Source organism: Podarcis filfolensis (genome assembly GCF_964270895.1).
Source record: "Podarcis filfolensis genome assembly, chromosome: 3".
Classification (NCBI taxonomy): domain Eukaryota; kingdom Metazoa; phylum Chordata; class Lepidosauria; order Squamata; family Lacertidae; genus Podarcis; species Podarcis filfolensis.
In genome coordinates, this window is record NC_139606.1 from 120,502,967 (window position 1) to 120,519,987 (window position 17,021).

At 49.2% G+C, this 17,021-nt stretch overlaps 1 protein-coding gene and 1 long non-coding RNA gene across 2 annotated transcripts in view; both read right to left on the reverse strand.

The window, feature by feature from the left end:
- The window catches only part of LOC310758934, a 218,859-nt gene that overhangs the window by 71,946 nt on the left and 129,892 nt on the right, over positions 1 to 17,021 (reverse strand). The gene's annotated exons all lie outside the window — the stretch shown is intronic.
- Positions 2,819 to 17,021, reverse strand: part of KCNK3 (potassium two pore domain channel subfamily K member 3) — a 105,673-nt gene continuing 91,470 nt past the window's right edge. Inside the window, exon 2 of the mRNA XM_083605564.1 lies at positions 2,819 to 11,972. Within this exon, the coding sequence (XP_083461690.1) occupies positions 11,065 to 11,972 (908 nt within the window). The 3' untranslated portion in view covers positions 2,819 to 11,064. The remainder of the gene's footprint in view (positions 11,973 to 17,021) is intronic.

The window sequence follows — 17,021 nt, forward strand, 5'->3', positions numbered from 1 at the left end:
TCTGCTGTGGCACTGCGTTCGGCTGTTAGAGGCTGAGTTGTTGGTGAGCACTCACTAACAACTGCACTCTCACAGTTTAAAAAAAGCTCCATAAGTGTGGAAGTCCCTCCACCCTAAAAAAAAGCTCCCCCTTAACCTGTAACTGTTCTTAACGTGAAGCACCACTTTAGCTAATGGGGGCCCCCTGCTGCCGCCGCACTGCCAGAGCACGATTTCTGTTCTCATCCTGAAGCAAAGTTCTTAACCCGAGGTACTATTTCTGGGTTAGCGGAGTCTGTAACCTGAAGCGTCTGTAACCTGAAGCGTCTGTAACCCGAGGTACCACTGTAGTTGTTTATCTCTTTGACATCTGATGGGAGGGCGTTCCACAGGGCGGGTGCCACCACCGAGAAGGCCCTCTGCCTGGGTCCCTGTAACCTCACTTCCGAGAAGGCCCTCAGCATTGGACCTCAGTGTCCGGGCAGAACGATGGAGGTGGAGACTCTGGGTCATCTAGTCCAACCCCCTGCAATGTAGGAAGAAGAAGAAGAAGAAGAGTTTGGATTTGATATCCCGCCTTTCACTCCCTTTAAGGAGTCTCAAAGCAGCTGACATTCTCCTTTCCCTTCCTCCCCCACAACAAACACTCTGTGAGGTGAGTGGGGCTGAGAGACTTCAGAGAAGTGTGACTGGCCCAAGGTCACCCAGCAGCTGCATGTGGAGGAGCGGGGAAGCGAACCCGGTTCACCAGATTACGAGACTACCGCTCTTAACCACTACACCACACTGGAATCTCAGCTAAAGCATTCGTGACAGATGCAGCAGCGGAAAACAAGCTTTCTCCATCATCCACGGAACAGCCATTTAGATATTTGAAGATGGCTGTCATACCACTTCTCTGTCTCCTCTTCTCCAGATCTCCATGCGCGTCTGGAGCATGGAAAAATGGCCTAGTTCTGCAGATGGAGAGAGGGCGAAAGTGATGTAATTCCTCACCCCATTGGAAGAGAAAGATATGTGGATGGACACCAGGATAGAGATATCCCATCTCATTCTCATGTGGAATGTGGGCAAAACAGTTTCCATAAGAGCTGGGATTCCTTTAAAAATATATAAAGCATTCAAACAGCATAATTTGACCATTGGATTCCAATTTTGATGTTGAAATTTTGAAAGCAAAATGTGACATAGGAACTGGAGAGGTTCCCCTTCCCCTGTTCACATAATTTGATTTAATGACTGGTTTGCAGAACGGTGAGCCTGGTTTTCAGATAAAGAAGTAAATAAATAAAAACTTAAAATCGAATTTAGATGAAAATACAGAACTGAAATGACAACCGAAAATAGACAAGTAATAAACACAATAAAGCACAAAGGAAACATTACCTTTCAAGTACCAGGGACACGGTGGAATGATGCAGAGCGAAGGCACATAGGAAGACAAGAAAACGTTGGAAGGAAGGTCATCCAAAATTCATCTGGGGCTGTTGAAGAAAAGGCCCTGCTAGTTTGGGGAAATAAATCTGGACTCCACAACCATTTGAATCTGCTGCATCAGCTGACCTTAAATGTTGAGGCAATTCACAATAATATTTGGGAATGGATTAAATTCAACTGAATAATTGAATATAATTAATAATATGAAACTGATTAGGAGACATTGCAAGATTTGCAGAGCAGCGATTGGATACTGGGAAACTCTGACTGTTACTTCACATCTTTGAAGTGTGTAATTTATTCATACATTCACTTAGAAAAATGTATAGACCATTTCCATCATAAAAATCTCTATGTGGAGTACACAAAAAGGGAATTATGAACAAAACATGGATAAAATCAGCAACACTTGAAAAGCAAAAATTTGCAAAGTAATTATATCAAGAAAACTGTTAGTAGACATCTGGGATTATAAAAAAAAAAATTGCATTACATATATGGCACGATTTCTTCCTCCTCTCTCTGATGCAGGATATTGCCTTTTCTTTTCACATTTGCTTATATGCTAAAGCTTTGCAGTAGAGAAACCTATATGCTGCTGCATGTCTGCTGGCAAGATCCTGCTCAGTGTTGGTTGCTACCGGGAGGAAGCATTGCATGTCAAACGTTGACGTTGAATATCAAATATTGGCCAAATATCCAGCCATTTGGAAAATGCTTGCCATCAGGGTTTGCAGAGGGAGCGTTTGAAGAACAAATTTCAACCAACATGCTGCCATCTGCCTTATTGCGGGGCAGATTCGAGGGTAAACCATACGTGGAACGAGTCTGCCCCTGTGGCTTGATGGAGGTAGAAACTGTCTCTCATGTCTTGCTACGCTGCCGTTTCTACGGGGATCGACGCTCGGTATTTATCACTCCCGTTATACAAAAATCTCCAAATGGGTCCAAACTTCAATGTCTAAAACTCCTGGTAGAGGACAAGGATCTAGAGATCATGCTAAGAGTGGCCAAATTCTGTGTGACTGCCATAAAACCTAGGGAACAAGCTGTACTACCAAAATGATTAGGGTTTTAAATGAAAATTTTAGGTTTTATTTTAGTGATCCAAGATTTTAACTGCCTCTATATCTGTATTGTCTCTGTTATACCCAATTGCAATTCAATGTATTCCTGTGGTGTTTTATGATTTTCCTGATACTATAAGTGAGCCGGAACTGGTCTGTGACCGTAATAATAAAATTCAATTCAACCAATTTCAGCATACAGGACTCTGCTATCCTACTCAGAGAAGTGGGTCTGTTTCCCAGCAATCCTGAGCTTCAGCAATAACCCACAAAAGCAGCACATCTCAGATGTCTAGAAAGGGAGAGAGGTTCAAAGAACAGAGGGAGACAGCTGATCTTGAATTCAGACTTTATTTTGTTTCTAAAATGAAAGTAAAAGAGCAGTACAAATATGCTTTGGCATGAGAAAAAGAGAAGATTTGTCCAGGAGCATTTTATTCCACCCCCCCACCCCCCAACTCTTTATTTTTCTATGGGTGAAAAAAACCCCAGCTAAGAATAAAATTCTCCCCAATTGCTCGGAAGCAAATTTCCCCCCTGCAATACTTTTGCAAAGAGATCATGTCTACGTCGATATGGTGTGTACATAGCGTCATTTATAATAAATAGCTCTTCTTTAAAATCCCATATCTAACATTATATACAATGTTGTCAAGTATTAGAAATTGGGGGAGGGGGTTAATTGTTCTTCGCCTGTGAAAAAAATAGCAAAATGCAGGGTCACCTTTGCAACTTTGCAAGCCGAAACACCGGCTTGATCCATTTCCCCCGTGACCTTTGAATTCTGCCCCCAACCCCCAAAATACCCTAATAGTCCAAGTGGGCTGGCCCATAAAATGAACAGGAAGAGGAAGGGAATATTGCCGCAGGGCTCAGTCCTAGTCTTGAGTGTCTCCCCAGCCTGATTCCCAGCATCTTGCTGCATCGGTTACGCAGCTGCAGCATAGAATGATAGGACTGCAGAGTTGGAAGGGAACCCTGAAGGTCATCCAGCCCAACCCCGATTTGCAATGCATCTCGCGCTTAGGTTAGTTAGGCTGAGATTTCTTTCCCCCCAGACTTGACCCACCGCCTTTGGTGCGCAGCGTTAGCCGGGAAAGGAAAGCAGAGCGGCTCTTTGGCAAAGCAGAGGCATAGCAATGGGCAGGAGCAGCGTGCCAGTGCCAGCGCAGGAGGCTACGGGTTCGAGTTCCGACCAGGGACACGTCTGGAGGCTTCACCTTTTTGCGTTTGGCAGACTTCATTCTTTCACAGCAGAGTCTTGCAACAGAGTAGAAGGCCAGCTTTTTGCGTTTTGAATTTCTGGATTTATTTTGCAACAAAGCATTTCCCTTTGATCGGTGTTTTGGGATCGGTTTGCCCATCAGAGCAATGGGGCAATGTGAAAAAACAGCTGGCACCTCCCTTTGGCTTGCTGAGTGGCCTTTGCACTCCCAGTTGCATGTCAGCCAGGGATTCTTTCGCTGAGGTCCCTGCATTGCAGGGGTTAGACTGGATGATCCTTGAGGGTCCCTCCCAACATTACGATTCAATGATTCTGTCTACCCTCTTCCCACTCCAGTTGCACCATAAACCACTCACCCAGTCTCAATGATTTCTCCCAGCTGGTTGTGGAAGAATCACTGCAGCTCTTAAGCTGTAAGAATTATAGAACTGTTGAGTTGGGGGTGGGGCTACCAAGGGTCATCTAGCCTGACCCCTTTGCCATGCAGGAATCTCAGCTAATGCACACTTCCTTGTTCACACGTACATTTCCTCCACTCTTTCCAGGCATGGCTCACTCTTTATGTGGGATGTGACACACAAGAGCAGTCAAGTACAACATTCCTAGAGTGAACATGTCTACACATGGGGAGGAATGTTTATCCAGCCAGCAGGTAAACTTCCTGTTTCCTTCTGGGCTGGGACAGACTTCCTCTGCATGGGACTAGAGGTGGGCGTGGCCTCACCTGTGCAGGTAACAACAAAAGCACAGGGCAGGGCAGCCATCTCTCTCTCTTTGACTACATGCATCGAAGAAGCAACATCTGCTTAGCCAAAGATGCCCTCTTGGCCTCCAGCCAAGAGAGGACAAAGGGACTGTCTCCTTATGAGATAGTTTCCAGGGGTATGTTACTTTTCTAAGCTAAGTCTGCCTTCTGGGATCCGACTGTGAACAGAATGTGAGTGAGTAAACTCTTTTTATACTTTTATAGAAGACTGTGTTGTGTCTTATCTTTTATGAGGGAATACGGGGGAAATACCAGAACAGTTATTATAGAGGCTTTAGCGAGCCTGAGCAAACGCATCCGCTGTGAGTTTAAAAAGGGGAATGTTACTCTGCTAAACTGTGAACTTGTTAACAAAAGTTGGAAAGGCTATAATCAAACAATATATGCTCTCCTGCATCCCTGAACATTCCCACACTTTAAACCTCAATGTCCGAGCACTGCCCTTCCCGCCCCCCACCGGAAACTCGATCTCTAAAGCTGAATCGGAACAAACAGCAATGCGCAGGAAACCTGAATTGACGTTAGCTCTGATAATGCACTCAAGAGTGGTTTTTCGTGGGGGGAAAGATGGAGCTTTAAAGCACAGAGCTGTGTCAGGAAAGAGCTGGGTGAAAGGTGCGTGTGGCCAAGCCCTCCTAAACTGTGCTCCACAGCTTTCAAATGCCACTCTCATTCATTGCTTCTGGGTGTTGTGGCTGATTATTATCATTTTTCTGGTTTCTATCTTTGTTCCCCTGTCAGCAGTGAAGCCCTGTGGAATTCCCCTGCAGTCGAGGAATTCAGCAAAAGTCCCTGATTTCGAAGCAGGACAGGGAAATAACTCTAAAAACACATTTTTTTTCATAGACAGCAGCCTGCCCGGCTAATTCGTTGCAGCAGAATCGCTTCTGATAGCTCAAGGAACCAGACCGTGAACCCAGATCCTTTGATAAGGGGGAGGTCTTATTATTCTGCGATAACAACCCTGCAAGTTGCTTCCATCTCGGAAAAATTCGGAGGCTCTGAGTTTAAGACTGGGGGTAACTAGGGGCTCTTGATCTCGTCTCGCACCAAGTGAGGAAACTGTGCCCATTTCCTTGGATGTGCAAAGGCGGGTGGAATTTAGGATTTCCCCGGAAACAAGCAGTGGATCAAGAATAAGGAGCTTGGATGGAAATAATCTGGGGTTCGCTGCACCCACATTATTGTGTGTGTGTGTGTGTGTGTGTGTGTCCTGCTGTCTGAACATGGAGAACCTCCAACTACTGCAAAATGACCCCGGCTTGGGTCATTCGTGTTGCACGTAACTCAATGTTAAGTCCTGTTGAGCTCAATAGGACTTAGAAGCATAGAGTTGCAGAGTTGCAAGGGACCCCCAAGGCTCACCTAGTCGAACCCGTGCAACGCAGGGATTGGGGCTTGTAAATTGAGACTCATTTCTCCCTGCGCAGCTCAGGTGTGTGTGACTAATTGCCTCTAGGGTGTGGGATGTGATATATAAGGAGCAGTCAAGTACAACATTCCTCGTTTTCCTAGAGTGGACATGCAGGGGGATGTTTGGTCCAGCCAGTTGAATACTTCCTGTTTCCTCCTGGCTGGAGCATCCTTCCTTTGCGTGTGACTGAATGTGGGTGTGACCTTACCTGTCCAGGTAACACAAAAGGATAGGACACGCAGCACACTCTCTCTTTGACGCCATGCATCGTTGGATCAGCTTTTTAGCTAGAAATGCTCTGTTGGCTTCCAGCCAACAGAGGACACTGGGATTATCCCCATATGGGGTACATCCACATGTACATATTTGTAACTAAGTCTGCCTTCAGGGATCCAACTGTGAACAGAATGTGAGTAAACTACTTTACACAAGATTGTGGCGTGTTTATTCTTTTAAGAGGGATATAAGGGAACTTACCAGGAACCTAACAGTGAGATGCTCACACAAGCCTGCAACCAGCTACCCGCTGTGCGTTTGGAAAGGGGAAAGTGAAGCTCTGCTAAGTTATAGAACTTGCTAGCACAAGTTAGGAAGGATATTAATAAACAATATATCCTCTCCTGCCTCCCTGAATATTTCCACGAAGCGAACCATAGTTATCAACACACATTTGAGGTTCACATACTATATTGCAGGGTTACAGGTATAACCATAAAATTGGTTGCAAGGGAGCCTCAAAGGTCATCCAGCCCAACCCCCTGAGATGCAGGAATCGCAGCAAACTGATGGTATTCAGGATAATTTTATAATACGACTTTTCTTGTGGTTGTGCTGTTTAGCCTATTTGTTAAGCTGTTTCGTTAACAGTGCTTTATCGAAGGAGGTTGTTTTACCGATGATTTGTTAATTATTTTACATGATTTATGTTGTGATTGCGGTGTTCTGCTATGGTATTATTTATTGTACGTAAGCCGCTTTGTGACTCGGGTGAGTTAAAAGCGGCATACAAATTTAAAAATGAAATGAAATGGATGAAAGTGCATCAGGGGAGCCTTGCTGGAACAGAACAAAAAACTCATCTTGCCTCCTGCAGACAAACAGATATTCCCAGGCATCAATCAGGGATTTTCCAAGGGGATGGGGGCAAAGGAAAACACAGAAAGAGAGAGAGCAAGTTAACAGTCCCCAAAAAATTAGAAAAGCACCTGTACGTTGTGCCTCCTATCTCAGGTTCTACAAAGGCTAGAAACTTATTCTTGATTTTTTGAATGAAAAATGGGGATCTGGAGATTATGGTTCATATGGAGGGGGTGGGAACTGCCCTCTTTGTCGCCCTGGGGGCACCCATATTTTCAGGGTCTCATGAAGAGGGGTATTCCTGAGGGATTAGAACAGGCTTCCTCAACCTCGGCTCTCCAGGTGGTTTGGGACTACAACTCCCATGATCCCTAGCTAGCAGGACCAGTGGTCAGGGATGATGGGAATTGTAGTCTCAAAACATCTGGAGGGCCGAGGTTGAGGCAGCCTGGATTACAACCGCAGAATCGTTGAATTGTGGGGCTGGAAGAGACTTCTATGGGAGTTGTTCACACAACACATAGATTCAAAGTCACCCAGGTACGTGTTGCCGGGTGCATGCAGTTCTCTGTTGTGAAATGTTGCCTTAAAAAGGCAAGGAATTAATGAGGAATGCCGGGAAGAACACAGATAGGCGAAAATGCTATATGACTACAGCTCCCATAATCCCCAGCGGCTGGCCGGGAGTGATCGGAACTCTAGACCGGCATTATCAGGAGAGCAGCGTGTTGGTTCAAAGGCCAGGGACACAGGAGGCGCGCAAGACCTCCCTGCCATGTTTCAGTTTCAGTAAATGCCATCTTTGAGGTCCTGAGCCAGGGCTTCACTGTGTTCCCAATGCTGAATCTGAATTGCGAAAGAAGTGCATCTGAGCATGTGCAGAGCGCCTGCCCGGAACTCGTCCCTGGAACCCTGGACAGCCACTGCTAGGCAGCATGAGGGCTCCTGTGCTGGGCTGAACCCTGGCTTGTCTCAATACCAGCTTCCTGACTTCCTGGGATCCTGCAACCCAGACTTTGCTCCTCTTGGATCAGGGTTTCCATGGACAATTGATCCTCCGCTTGAGAAACTGTGGCTCATTGAAGCCAACCGGCAGATATTGCTTTCTCGCCTCCCTTCTTACTCCCAGGTAATGAAATGCGTGAGGGAAGATCTCATTCGCTCCGTGCCTCCCCTCCCCGTTAAGCCACTATTGCTTAACGACGCGGAATGGGCATGATTGACAGCGGCGAGAGCAATATGCTCGCTTAATGCTTCCTGGCCTAATTCTGCCTCCTAAGAGGCCTGTACAGCTTTGCCAAAATGGACGGATCAGAAAAGGGGTTTTTATCGAGCGGGGCCGTGAATTGCACACATGCACACACGCATGCTGAAAGATGCATTTCTCCTTCCGAAAAGAGCCCAGGGAACGTTTCTCCTCCATCGACCCATCCATCTTCCCCCTCCACGCTTTGCCACTCTGGGACCAGCCACAGGGCACAGGGCGGCATCCCAGAGGGTTCGTCTGCAACCCAGCCGGCCTCGACTTCCTCCTTTGCCTACGTGACGCTTCGCGGGTTGCCTCTGCCGCCGCGGCCGGGGTCACATGGGCAGAAATATAAAAAGCTTTCGCCTAAGACCGTCTTAGCCTAATTTGCTCGCTGGTGCGTGAGCCTGTTTAACTTGGGAAGCAGAGCTGGACTGTGATTCTCTCTCTCTCCCCCCCCTCTCTCTGCTTTCCTTGCGATTCCCTCCGCTGCACCACACACAGAGTGCTCTGCACACCGATGTTCAGCAAATGTGCAGAAGGAGAAGCAACGGATGCTCGGGAGAAAGTTAATGCTCTTAGCTCCAGAGCAGGCCACGGATGGAGGGCGAGGTCAGTAGAACTTGCCCCAGGAAGGGAGAGAATGGAGACAGGGGTTCTCCACCACCACCATCACTCAGAAAGAACAGCGGCCTCTAGGGCCAGCCCCAAACATTGCGCTGCCCAAAGGGAGTGGCAAGATGGCGTCCGCTCCCGGACTGACCTAGGACGTTGGAGATGGAAGAGAAGTGCCAGGACCCCTCCTCCTTTGCAACCCCTCGTCCACTGCCACAGCTTCCACCATCTGAAACAACGACAGTGGTACCTTGGTTCTCAAACGGAATTCGTTCCGGAAGTCTGTTCGACTTCTGAAAACGTTCAACAGCCAAGGTGTGGCTTCTGATTGGCTGCAGGAGCTTCCTGCACTCCATCGGAAGCCATGTCGAAGGTTCGGCTTCCCAAAAATGTTCACAAACCAGAACACTCACTTCCGGGTTTGCGGCGTTTGGGAGCCAAACCGGACAAGTACAAGACGTTTGACAACCAAGGTACGACTGTAATATAAGATGGGGAACACATCCTGCGCAACTGTCCTGTTTTAAGTGGGACATTCTGAATCTACAGAAGTAGCTTCTGATCCCAACCTCTAAAATAGATGTCCTATTTTAGCTCCAGTGCTCTGGCCGCCCCAGAGTGTTGGGCCAAAAGCCACACTTTTGGGGTCCCACACTGTGGCAGCGCAAGTCTGTTGGCTCACACCAGAGGCTGGCATCAACTCTACAGTTCTATGATTCTAAGAACCAGAGGCCAAACTGGTGTGGAATCATGGAGAACTGAACTGGAAAAGATGAGAAACCAAAATGGGCAGATCGGATGCTTCTCTGATCTGAGTTGGCAGAGGGAGGGGGCCACTGGTCTGGCTGACCCCACAACGTTCTAGCATGCCCCCAGCGGCTTTGCAGGTTTGTTCCAAGGCCATTGGCCAACATCAATGGCGGAGATGTGGCTGGTTTTCTAATAGGAGCAACTGGCTGGTGGGGTCAATGGACTTCTCACTGGCTCATTTTTGCCTGCTAAATACCCCTCTTTTGTATGGCTACTGCATTTTTGCAGGGAAACAGCCGTTCCTAGAAAAGTGGGAATCTCTTGGCTGCAGGGGTGATGGATCGGAGCTTGCCCCCACAAATCAGGATGTTGGTGGCATGATCCTGTGCTGTGCCTAAAGAAAAGAGCAACGCAACCGCCCTCCAAAACAGAGACGGATTTGAGAGGAAGCTGTAGGGGCTGAGGGCAAAAAAGAGGGAGGGGTGGGTCAAGACTGGGGAGATATGGGGCACAGCTCTGAGCCCCGTGGAGCAGGACGTGGGTGTTTCACGGGCTTCATGTACTCTTGCATAAAAGGTCTTGTATAAAGCTGCAAGGAGGGGCGAGTTCATCCGCGTTGCGGAAAACACACAAGCCCAGAGGTGCGCGACCCAGGAGCTGCTTTGCATGGCCTTGTCCCCTGGAGTGGAGATCGCCCCGAATGAACAGGACGCAGCACATCAATGGCCGCCTTTGGCCACCCAAGCGCCAACACGCACCATTCGTAACTGAAGACATTTGCACACTTAGGGTGGGAGTTCGCTGCCCCATATTTGATGCACAAACCCCTCCTTACAGGGGAGAAAGGAGCTAACTCACCCCTAAAATGAAGGGAATGAAATGAATGGCGTGGGGTGACCCAGAACTTAATTTCCCCCCATTTATTGGCCAGGGGTGAGGAGAGATGCTATGTCCTTCCATCAGTCTACACAGAGGTATAAATCACACTCAGCCAGGAGATCCGCCGCTGCCACCCCACTTTATCCCATACCCCACTCCCAGGGGGGGACACCCCGATTTTCAAGTTTCACATTTTTGCGGAGCTGCTGCAACTGGGAGCATTCAGTAGTGTGGCCGGCGAGACTCCCTTCCAGGGAAGAATGGGCTCGAAGCAGCTGACCCCTCTGGAGCAGCTTGACCTCCATATCTCACCCCCCTTTCTGCAGCTGAGCCCCCTCGGAGCTCTCCATGACTCGGTTTCCCCGTGACCCAGGGAGCCAACCCATCTCTTGGTCTGTCCTCCTAGGCTCACACCCACGATGCCCGGCCCAGCTGTCGACTCTTCCCTTCCCTTTAGATTGTCACCTGTAGGAATTTTCGGTTACGGTGGGCACCGTTCCTTCCCTTCCTGGGGTCTCTGCGTGCCTATCTCCCCACCCCATGCCCACCGCTCTCCTCCTCCACTTCCTCTGCCATTTAGGACAGTCCCGGAGAGGGTCTCGCCAGCCTTCAGACCGAGCTACGCCGCTTCATGAGTCCCTGGAAGGCGGAGAGGCTGTGCAGGCCCGTGGAGACAGAACTGATGGCCGATCGCTGGGCGTTGCAGAAGCACCGGTTGGGCGGCGTCTCGGGGTACCGCCCCGGAGACGAGTGGCTCTGTTCCATGCAGGTGTCCGAGGTGGAGAGGTCCCTGGGGATGATCATGGGAATGGAGTACTGCAGCTTCTCCCGGCTCTTGTACCAGAGGCAGGAGCACATGGACTGGAAGTGCAAGACCTCGGCATAGACGTTCCGGAGGCCCCCACGCCCCCCAGCCCCGCCACCCACCCCCACGCCACCCAGCGCGGCGGCCGTGGAGGACGCCGTGGTGTCCGTGGTGTGGACGCTGCTGGCTTGGCCGTTGCGGCTGAGCAGCGCCCGGTGCTCGGCGTCCCTCTTCTCGTCCTCGGCGTTCATGGTCATGAAGCGCAGCACCACCAGGTTGAGGAAGGCGCCGATCACGGTCAGGCCGGTGAGGATATAGATGAAGCTGAAGGCCACGTACTGGGGCTGAGTCTGCAGGGCCTGCTCCTTCTGCAGGGCCACATAGTCTCCGAAGCCGATGGTGGTGAGCGTGATGAAGCAGTAGTAGTAGGCCTGGAAGAAGGTCCAGTTTTCGTAGTAGGAGAAGGCGGCGGCCCCGATGCAGAGGGTGCTGATGCAGGAGAAGAAGCCGATGGTCACCATGTTGGCCATCGAGACCTCCGGCCGCCTCATCCCAAGGCACTTCTTGATGCGGTGCAGGAGGTACCTCACCAGCGTGTTAATCCTCTCCCCGAGGCTCTGGAACATGACCAGGGTGAGCGGGATCCCCAGCAGGGCGTAGAACATGCAGAAGACCTTCCCGCCATCAGTGCTCGGGGCCGCGTGGCCGTACCCTGCGGAACAAAGACACAAAGCAGAGGCAAGCCCGGTCAGTAGAGCCTCGCGGGTTACAGGGACCGGTCGCTGGCGGGGAGGAAGGTGGAGAGAAGGGCCTCCCACCTCCTCGTCTGGGCTCGGCAGGCAGGCGTGCTGGGAGTTGCCTCCTCCTCCTCGTCCAAAATGGCAGCCGGAGAGAAGGGAGGGGAGTCAAGATGGGCGCCGCTCTGGCCTGCAAACTCGGTGGTGGTGTGTCTGGGCCACGGTCCTCCTCTTCCGGTCCATGTGCTCCTGCTTCTGGTACAAGAGCCCGGAGAAGCCACAAGGCTCCATCGCCATGATGATGTTGCTGCCACCCCCGATGTCGCCACCCCATCCCTTCAGCCTGGGCATGCAGCAGAGCCACACCACCAAGTCTGCAGGCAGGAGCAGCGCCCACTCAAGCAAAGCGAGGGGGCAAAGGGGGGGATGGGGGGTCAGGGACGTGGGGGGTCGGCCTTGTCGTAGGACTCACCGTATGGGGCATGGAGGGCTGTGTGGGGAGGAGAAAGGGATGGGCAAACGGAAACTTGGAAGGGTGGAGGGGGGAATCGGAGGGGAACAAAGTCACGGAGTGTGGTGTGGCTGTGCAAAGTGCCCAAGGTGTGCTTCCTCCGCAGAATCACATATTTAGTTATTTATTGTTAAGTACAGTCATACCTCACGTTATACCGGCAACCTCCCAGGACTTTGCTGCCAAAATACTATCACAATTGTTATATGGATCCCAGATCTGCAGTTTTAAAAACCTTACTCGCTTAGAGGCATTTCAAACTAAGTTTTTCCGCTGCCTGCTGGGGATCCCCTCTTGCATATCCGTATGGAGGTTGGGCAAATTCCTATCAGTACTCGGATATGGATATTGAAGATCCATTATCGGCTAAAGCTTATTTTCTTCCCGGTTGGGCTGGCACCTTTAACCTTATTAGATACCTACCAATCCAGATGGAAAGCTACACTGCTGGAAAAGCTCAAAGGCTTGGGGATCCCACAGCAGACCCTGATAGCGACAGGCTTCGAGAAAGCTAGGACTACAATTCACCAGCGTATCTGGGACGTAGAACTACAATGCCACATGAGCGAAATGATTAAACATCCAGCAATAAGGGACCATGGGAGAGGTTTCTCTCCAGCTAACTATTTGTCAGGTCTTCAGGTACCCAAATACAGACGGTCTTTTACCCTCGCCAGATTTAACGTTCTCCCTTCTGCCTTACTTCAGGGCAGATTTGAGGGTAAACCATACACAGCACGGGTCTGTCCTTGTGGCTCGTTGGAAGTTGAAACTGCTTCACATGTACTATTACGTTGTTGTCTTTATGAGGATATACGTTTGACTTTTATTACACCTGTTTTGCAAAAGTCTAGGAAAGAATCGGAATACCATAGTCTAAAACTACTGCTAGAGGACAAGAAGCCCAAGACTACATTAAATGTAGCTAAATTCTGTGCGTCTGCAATCAATCGCAGGAAGCAAGTGGTATCCCATAATGTCCAATCCCCTAAATGTTAATTACAGGGGGCACGCTAACAATTAATTTTAATTTTTATATTTAAATTCTTGTTATTGCATATTGTCCCTTGTATTCCTGATATTTTTTTATGATCTGTGATATTGTGTGTGTTGAAGCTGGTCTATGACTGTATTAATAAATTCATTCATACCTCACGTTGCATCTGCTTCAGGTTGCGTTTGTTCGGGTTGTGGACCGCCGAAACACGTAAGTACCAGAACAGGTTACTTTCGGGTTTCGGCAGTCGCGCATGCGCAGAAGCGCCGAATTGCATCCCGTGTGTGTTGCGAACGTTTCGGGTTGCGAACGTGCATCCCGCACAGATTGCGTTCGCAACCCGAGCATCCACTGTACTCTTCACCTTAAAGTCCAACTGTCAGGGAGCTGACAAGGAGAGCAGGTCGTTCACAGATCAGGGAAAGACAGGGAACCACCAGCTAATTTACAATTAATTCGTGTGTTTTTTCCATTAAGGAAGCAGAATGGAGACTTCTCAGGGTTGATCCTGTCTACATGAAGCAGTTGCCCGGACTGGCTTGTAACGCCGTCGCCCCCTCCTCTCCTTATCCCTCTGAGTCCGGCACTTCACTCTGTCTACGCAACTCCCAAGGGACCCTCTCTGTGTCTGCCTGGCTCTCCGCTCTGCAACATGCATCAGACACCTTGTTCTGGGAGTGGAGGGGGCTTGCCGGCTGTCAGAAGAGAAGCTGTCAGGGTGGCTTTGTGGTGGAGCTGCCAGGTCAGATTCCTGTCTCTGCCTTGTGCTGGGCCACCTGCCTGTTTCCTCCTCTTTCTCCTTCTCCAAGATCCCAGCCTCCAGCACTTCTCAGCTCTTCCCCTCCTCTGGGGTGTGGGCCTAAACCGCTATTCCCACCGCTAGGATCCAGAATCCAAATTATCTCCCTCTGTGCTTTCCCTGGGTTGGTTCTTCCACCATTCCTCTTCATCCAGCCAGTGCCTGACACTAGGGCAGATTACAGCATTTAATACTACTACTACTACTACTACTACTACTACTAATAATAATAATAATAATAATTTATTATTTGTACCCCGCCCATCTGGCTGGGTTTCCCCAGCCACTCTGGGCTGCTTCCAACAAAGATTAAAAATACATCAAAATGTCACACATTAAAAACTTCCCTGAGCAGGGCCGCCTTCAGATGTCTTCTAAATGTCAGGTAGTTGTTTATCTCTTTGACATTACAAAACAACATTAAAAATAAACAGCAGCAACAACAACAACAACAAAGTATCCCGCCCATCTGGGCGACTCCCAACAGAATTAAAAGCACAATAAAACATTAAACATTAAAAACTTCCCTAAACAGATTTCTTCTAAGAGTCAGATAGTTGCTTATTTCCTTGACATCTGATGGGAGGTGTTCCGCAGGGCGGGCACCACCACCGAGAAGGCCCTCTGCCTGGTTCCCTGTAAGCTCACTTCTCACAGGGAGGGAACCGCCAGAAGGCCCTTGGTTAAGGTTACCAGACAACCCCATTTCCCCGGATTTACTAATCAGTCCCCTGACAAAATCCATCTATTTGGTAGGAAGTTGAAAAGCATCCCCGGATTCATTGGAAAAAATCTGGTAACCTTACCCTTGGCGCTGGACCTCAGTATCCTGGCTGAACAATTGGGATGGAGATGCTCCTTCGGGTATACTAGGCCAAGGCCGTTTAGGGCTTTCAAGGTCAGCACCAACACTTTGAATTGTGCCCAGAAACGTACTGGGAGCCAATGAATGTCTTTCAAGACTGGTGTTATGTGGTCTCAGCGGTCGCTCCAAGTCACCAGTCTAGCTGCCGCATTCTGGATTAATTGTAGTTTCCGGGTCACCTTCAAAGGTAGCCCCACGTAGAGCGCATGGCAGTAGTCCAAGCAGGAGATAACCAGAGCATGCACCACTCTAGCGAGACAGTCTGCGGGGAGGGAGGGTCTCATCCTGCGTACCAGATGGAGCTGGTAGACAGCTGTCCTGGACACAGAATGGACCTGTGCCTCCAGGGACAGCTGTGAGTCCAAAATGACTCCCAGGCTGCGTACCTGGTCCTTCAGGGGCACATTTACCCCATTCAGGACCAGGGAGTCCTCCACACCAGCCGGCCCCCTGTCAACCCAAAAATAGTACTTCTGTCTTGTCAGGATTCAGCCTCAATCTGTTGGCCGCCATCCATCCTCCAACCGCCTTTCGACAGCTGAAACAACTTTCGACCCTAAAAACAAGGTGGGTTCTAAGAACATACTACTCCAGTGTCAAGAGCAAAGAGGTGTTTCTTCCACAACCTTTAGAAGCCATACAACAAAGGTGCCATAGCTTAGGGGCCACCACTGAGAAGACCATATCCTGCTGGACCAGAGCCACCCCTGAGCCTCTGAGGATGGAGGAACTACAAAGAGAGCCCCCTCTGCTGATTTCAGCACCCATTGCAGGGAAGGAGGCAAACCTCTTGATATTTCACCTTCTGGTTCTCCGTCACAAAGTGTGGTTAATTTGCCAGCTGGGATGTACGGAACTGGAAAGCAAAAACTCTCGTTCCAGTTTCGGACAAAGGCTTTAAAGGTCAGGTTTTCCAGGGGGCTTGCATGACAGGTTACTGCCATTGGGGGTGGGGGCACAGTTTCTGCCCCCCCTTTCAATTTGGAAGACTGCTTGATGCTTGCACCCAAACAGAAATTTCAGGCAGTCGAATCTAGGAGTGGAGGAGAAATCCAATGCAGAACATGTTTAAAACCAGCTCTACCCAGTCCACACTTTCCAAGGCGATACGCAGATTGAGATTCAGACGTCCTTCAAAATTCGCACATAGCCGAATTTTGCAATGCAGTGCTCCAAGCAAGCAATAAATGCAAATATTACGGAAGCATGTGCATAAGAATGAAGATATTAGTGCAAATAACGTACCAAAAAAATAGGGGGAATGGCTTGCAGAAAATGAATCTGTGTTTATCAGGACAGATTTGCACTGAAATCCTGACAAATTGTCATTGGTAATCACAAATCGCCACCAGATGCAGAGGACTGTGTTTAAGACTGGGGGGGAATGAGAAAGTGAGAGATCAGGAATTGACAGGTCCTTCCATCCCTAGTTAAATCGGATACAAGAAATGACAATATCCATAAATCTCAGCAGCCATGGCTGTTACCGGGCAGGAGAAGCCAGGCCTTCGAGACAAACTAGACAGCTAGGTTGCTCCCCATTGCTGGCCCTTTGCAGTCCCGGATTTATGTGGGGGCCCCAAAAAAATCTAAAGGGGAAAAAACTGGATGTATATTTCCAAAATATAAGATGAAAAAACAAATGAAATAAAACCCACATACAGTAACAGTGTTTTGTGTTGTGTAGGCTCCTAGGATGTAAGTCATGGGCCCTGCCTGCCAGCCGCTCCCTCAACTATCCCTGGTTTGCTCCTTTCTATATATAGGGTCCCCACATTCTGCATGGACTGGTTGCAAGGCAACATGGGCAAATGGCTTGAGATACCTATGAGGTCCACAAATGACCATAGAG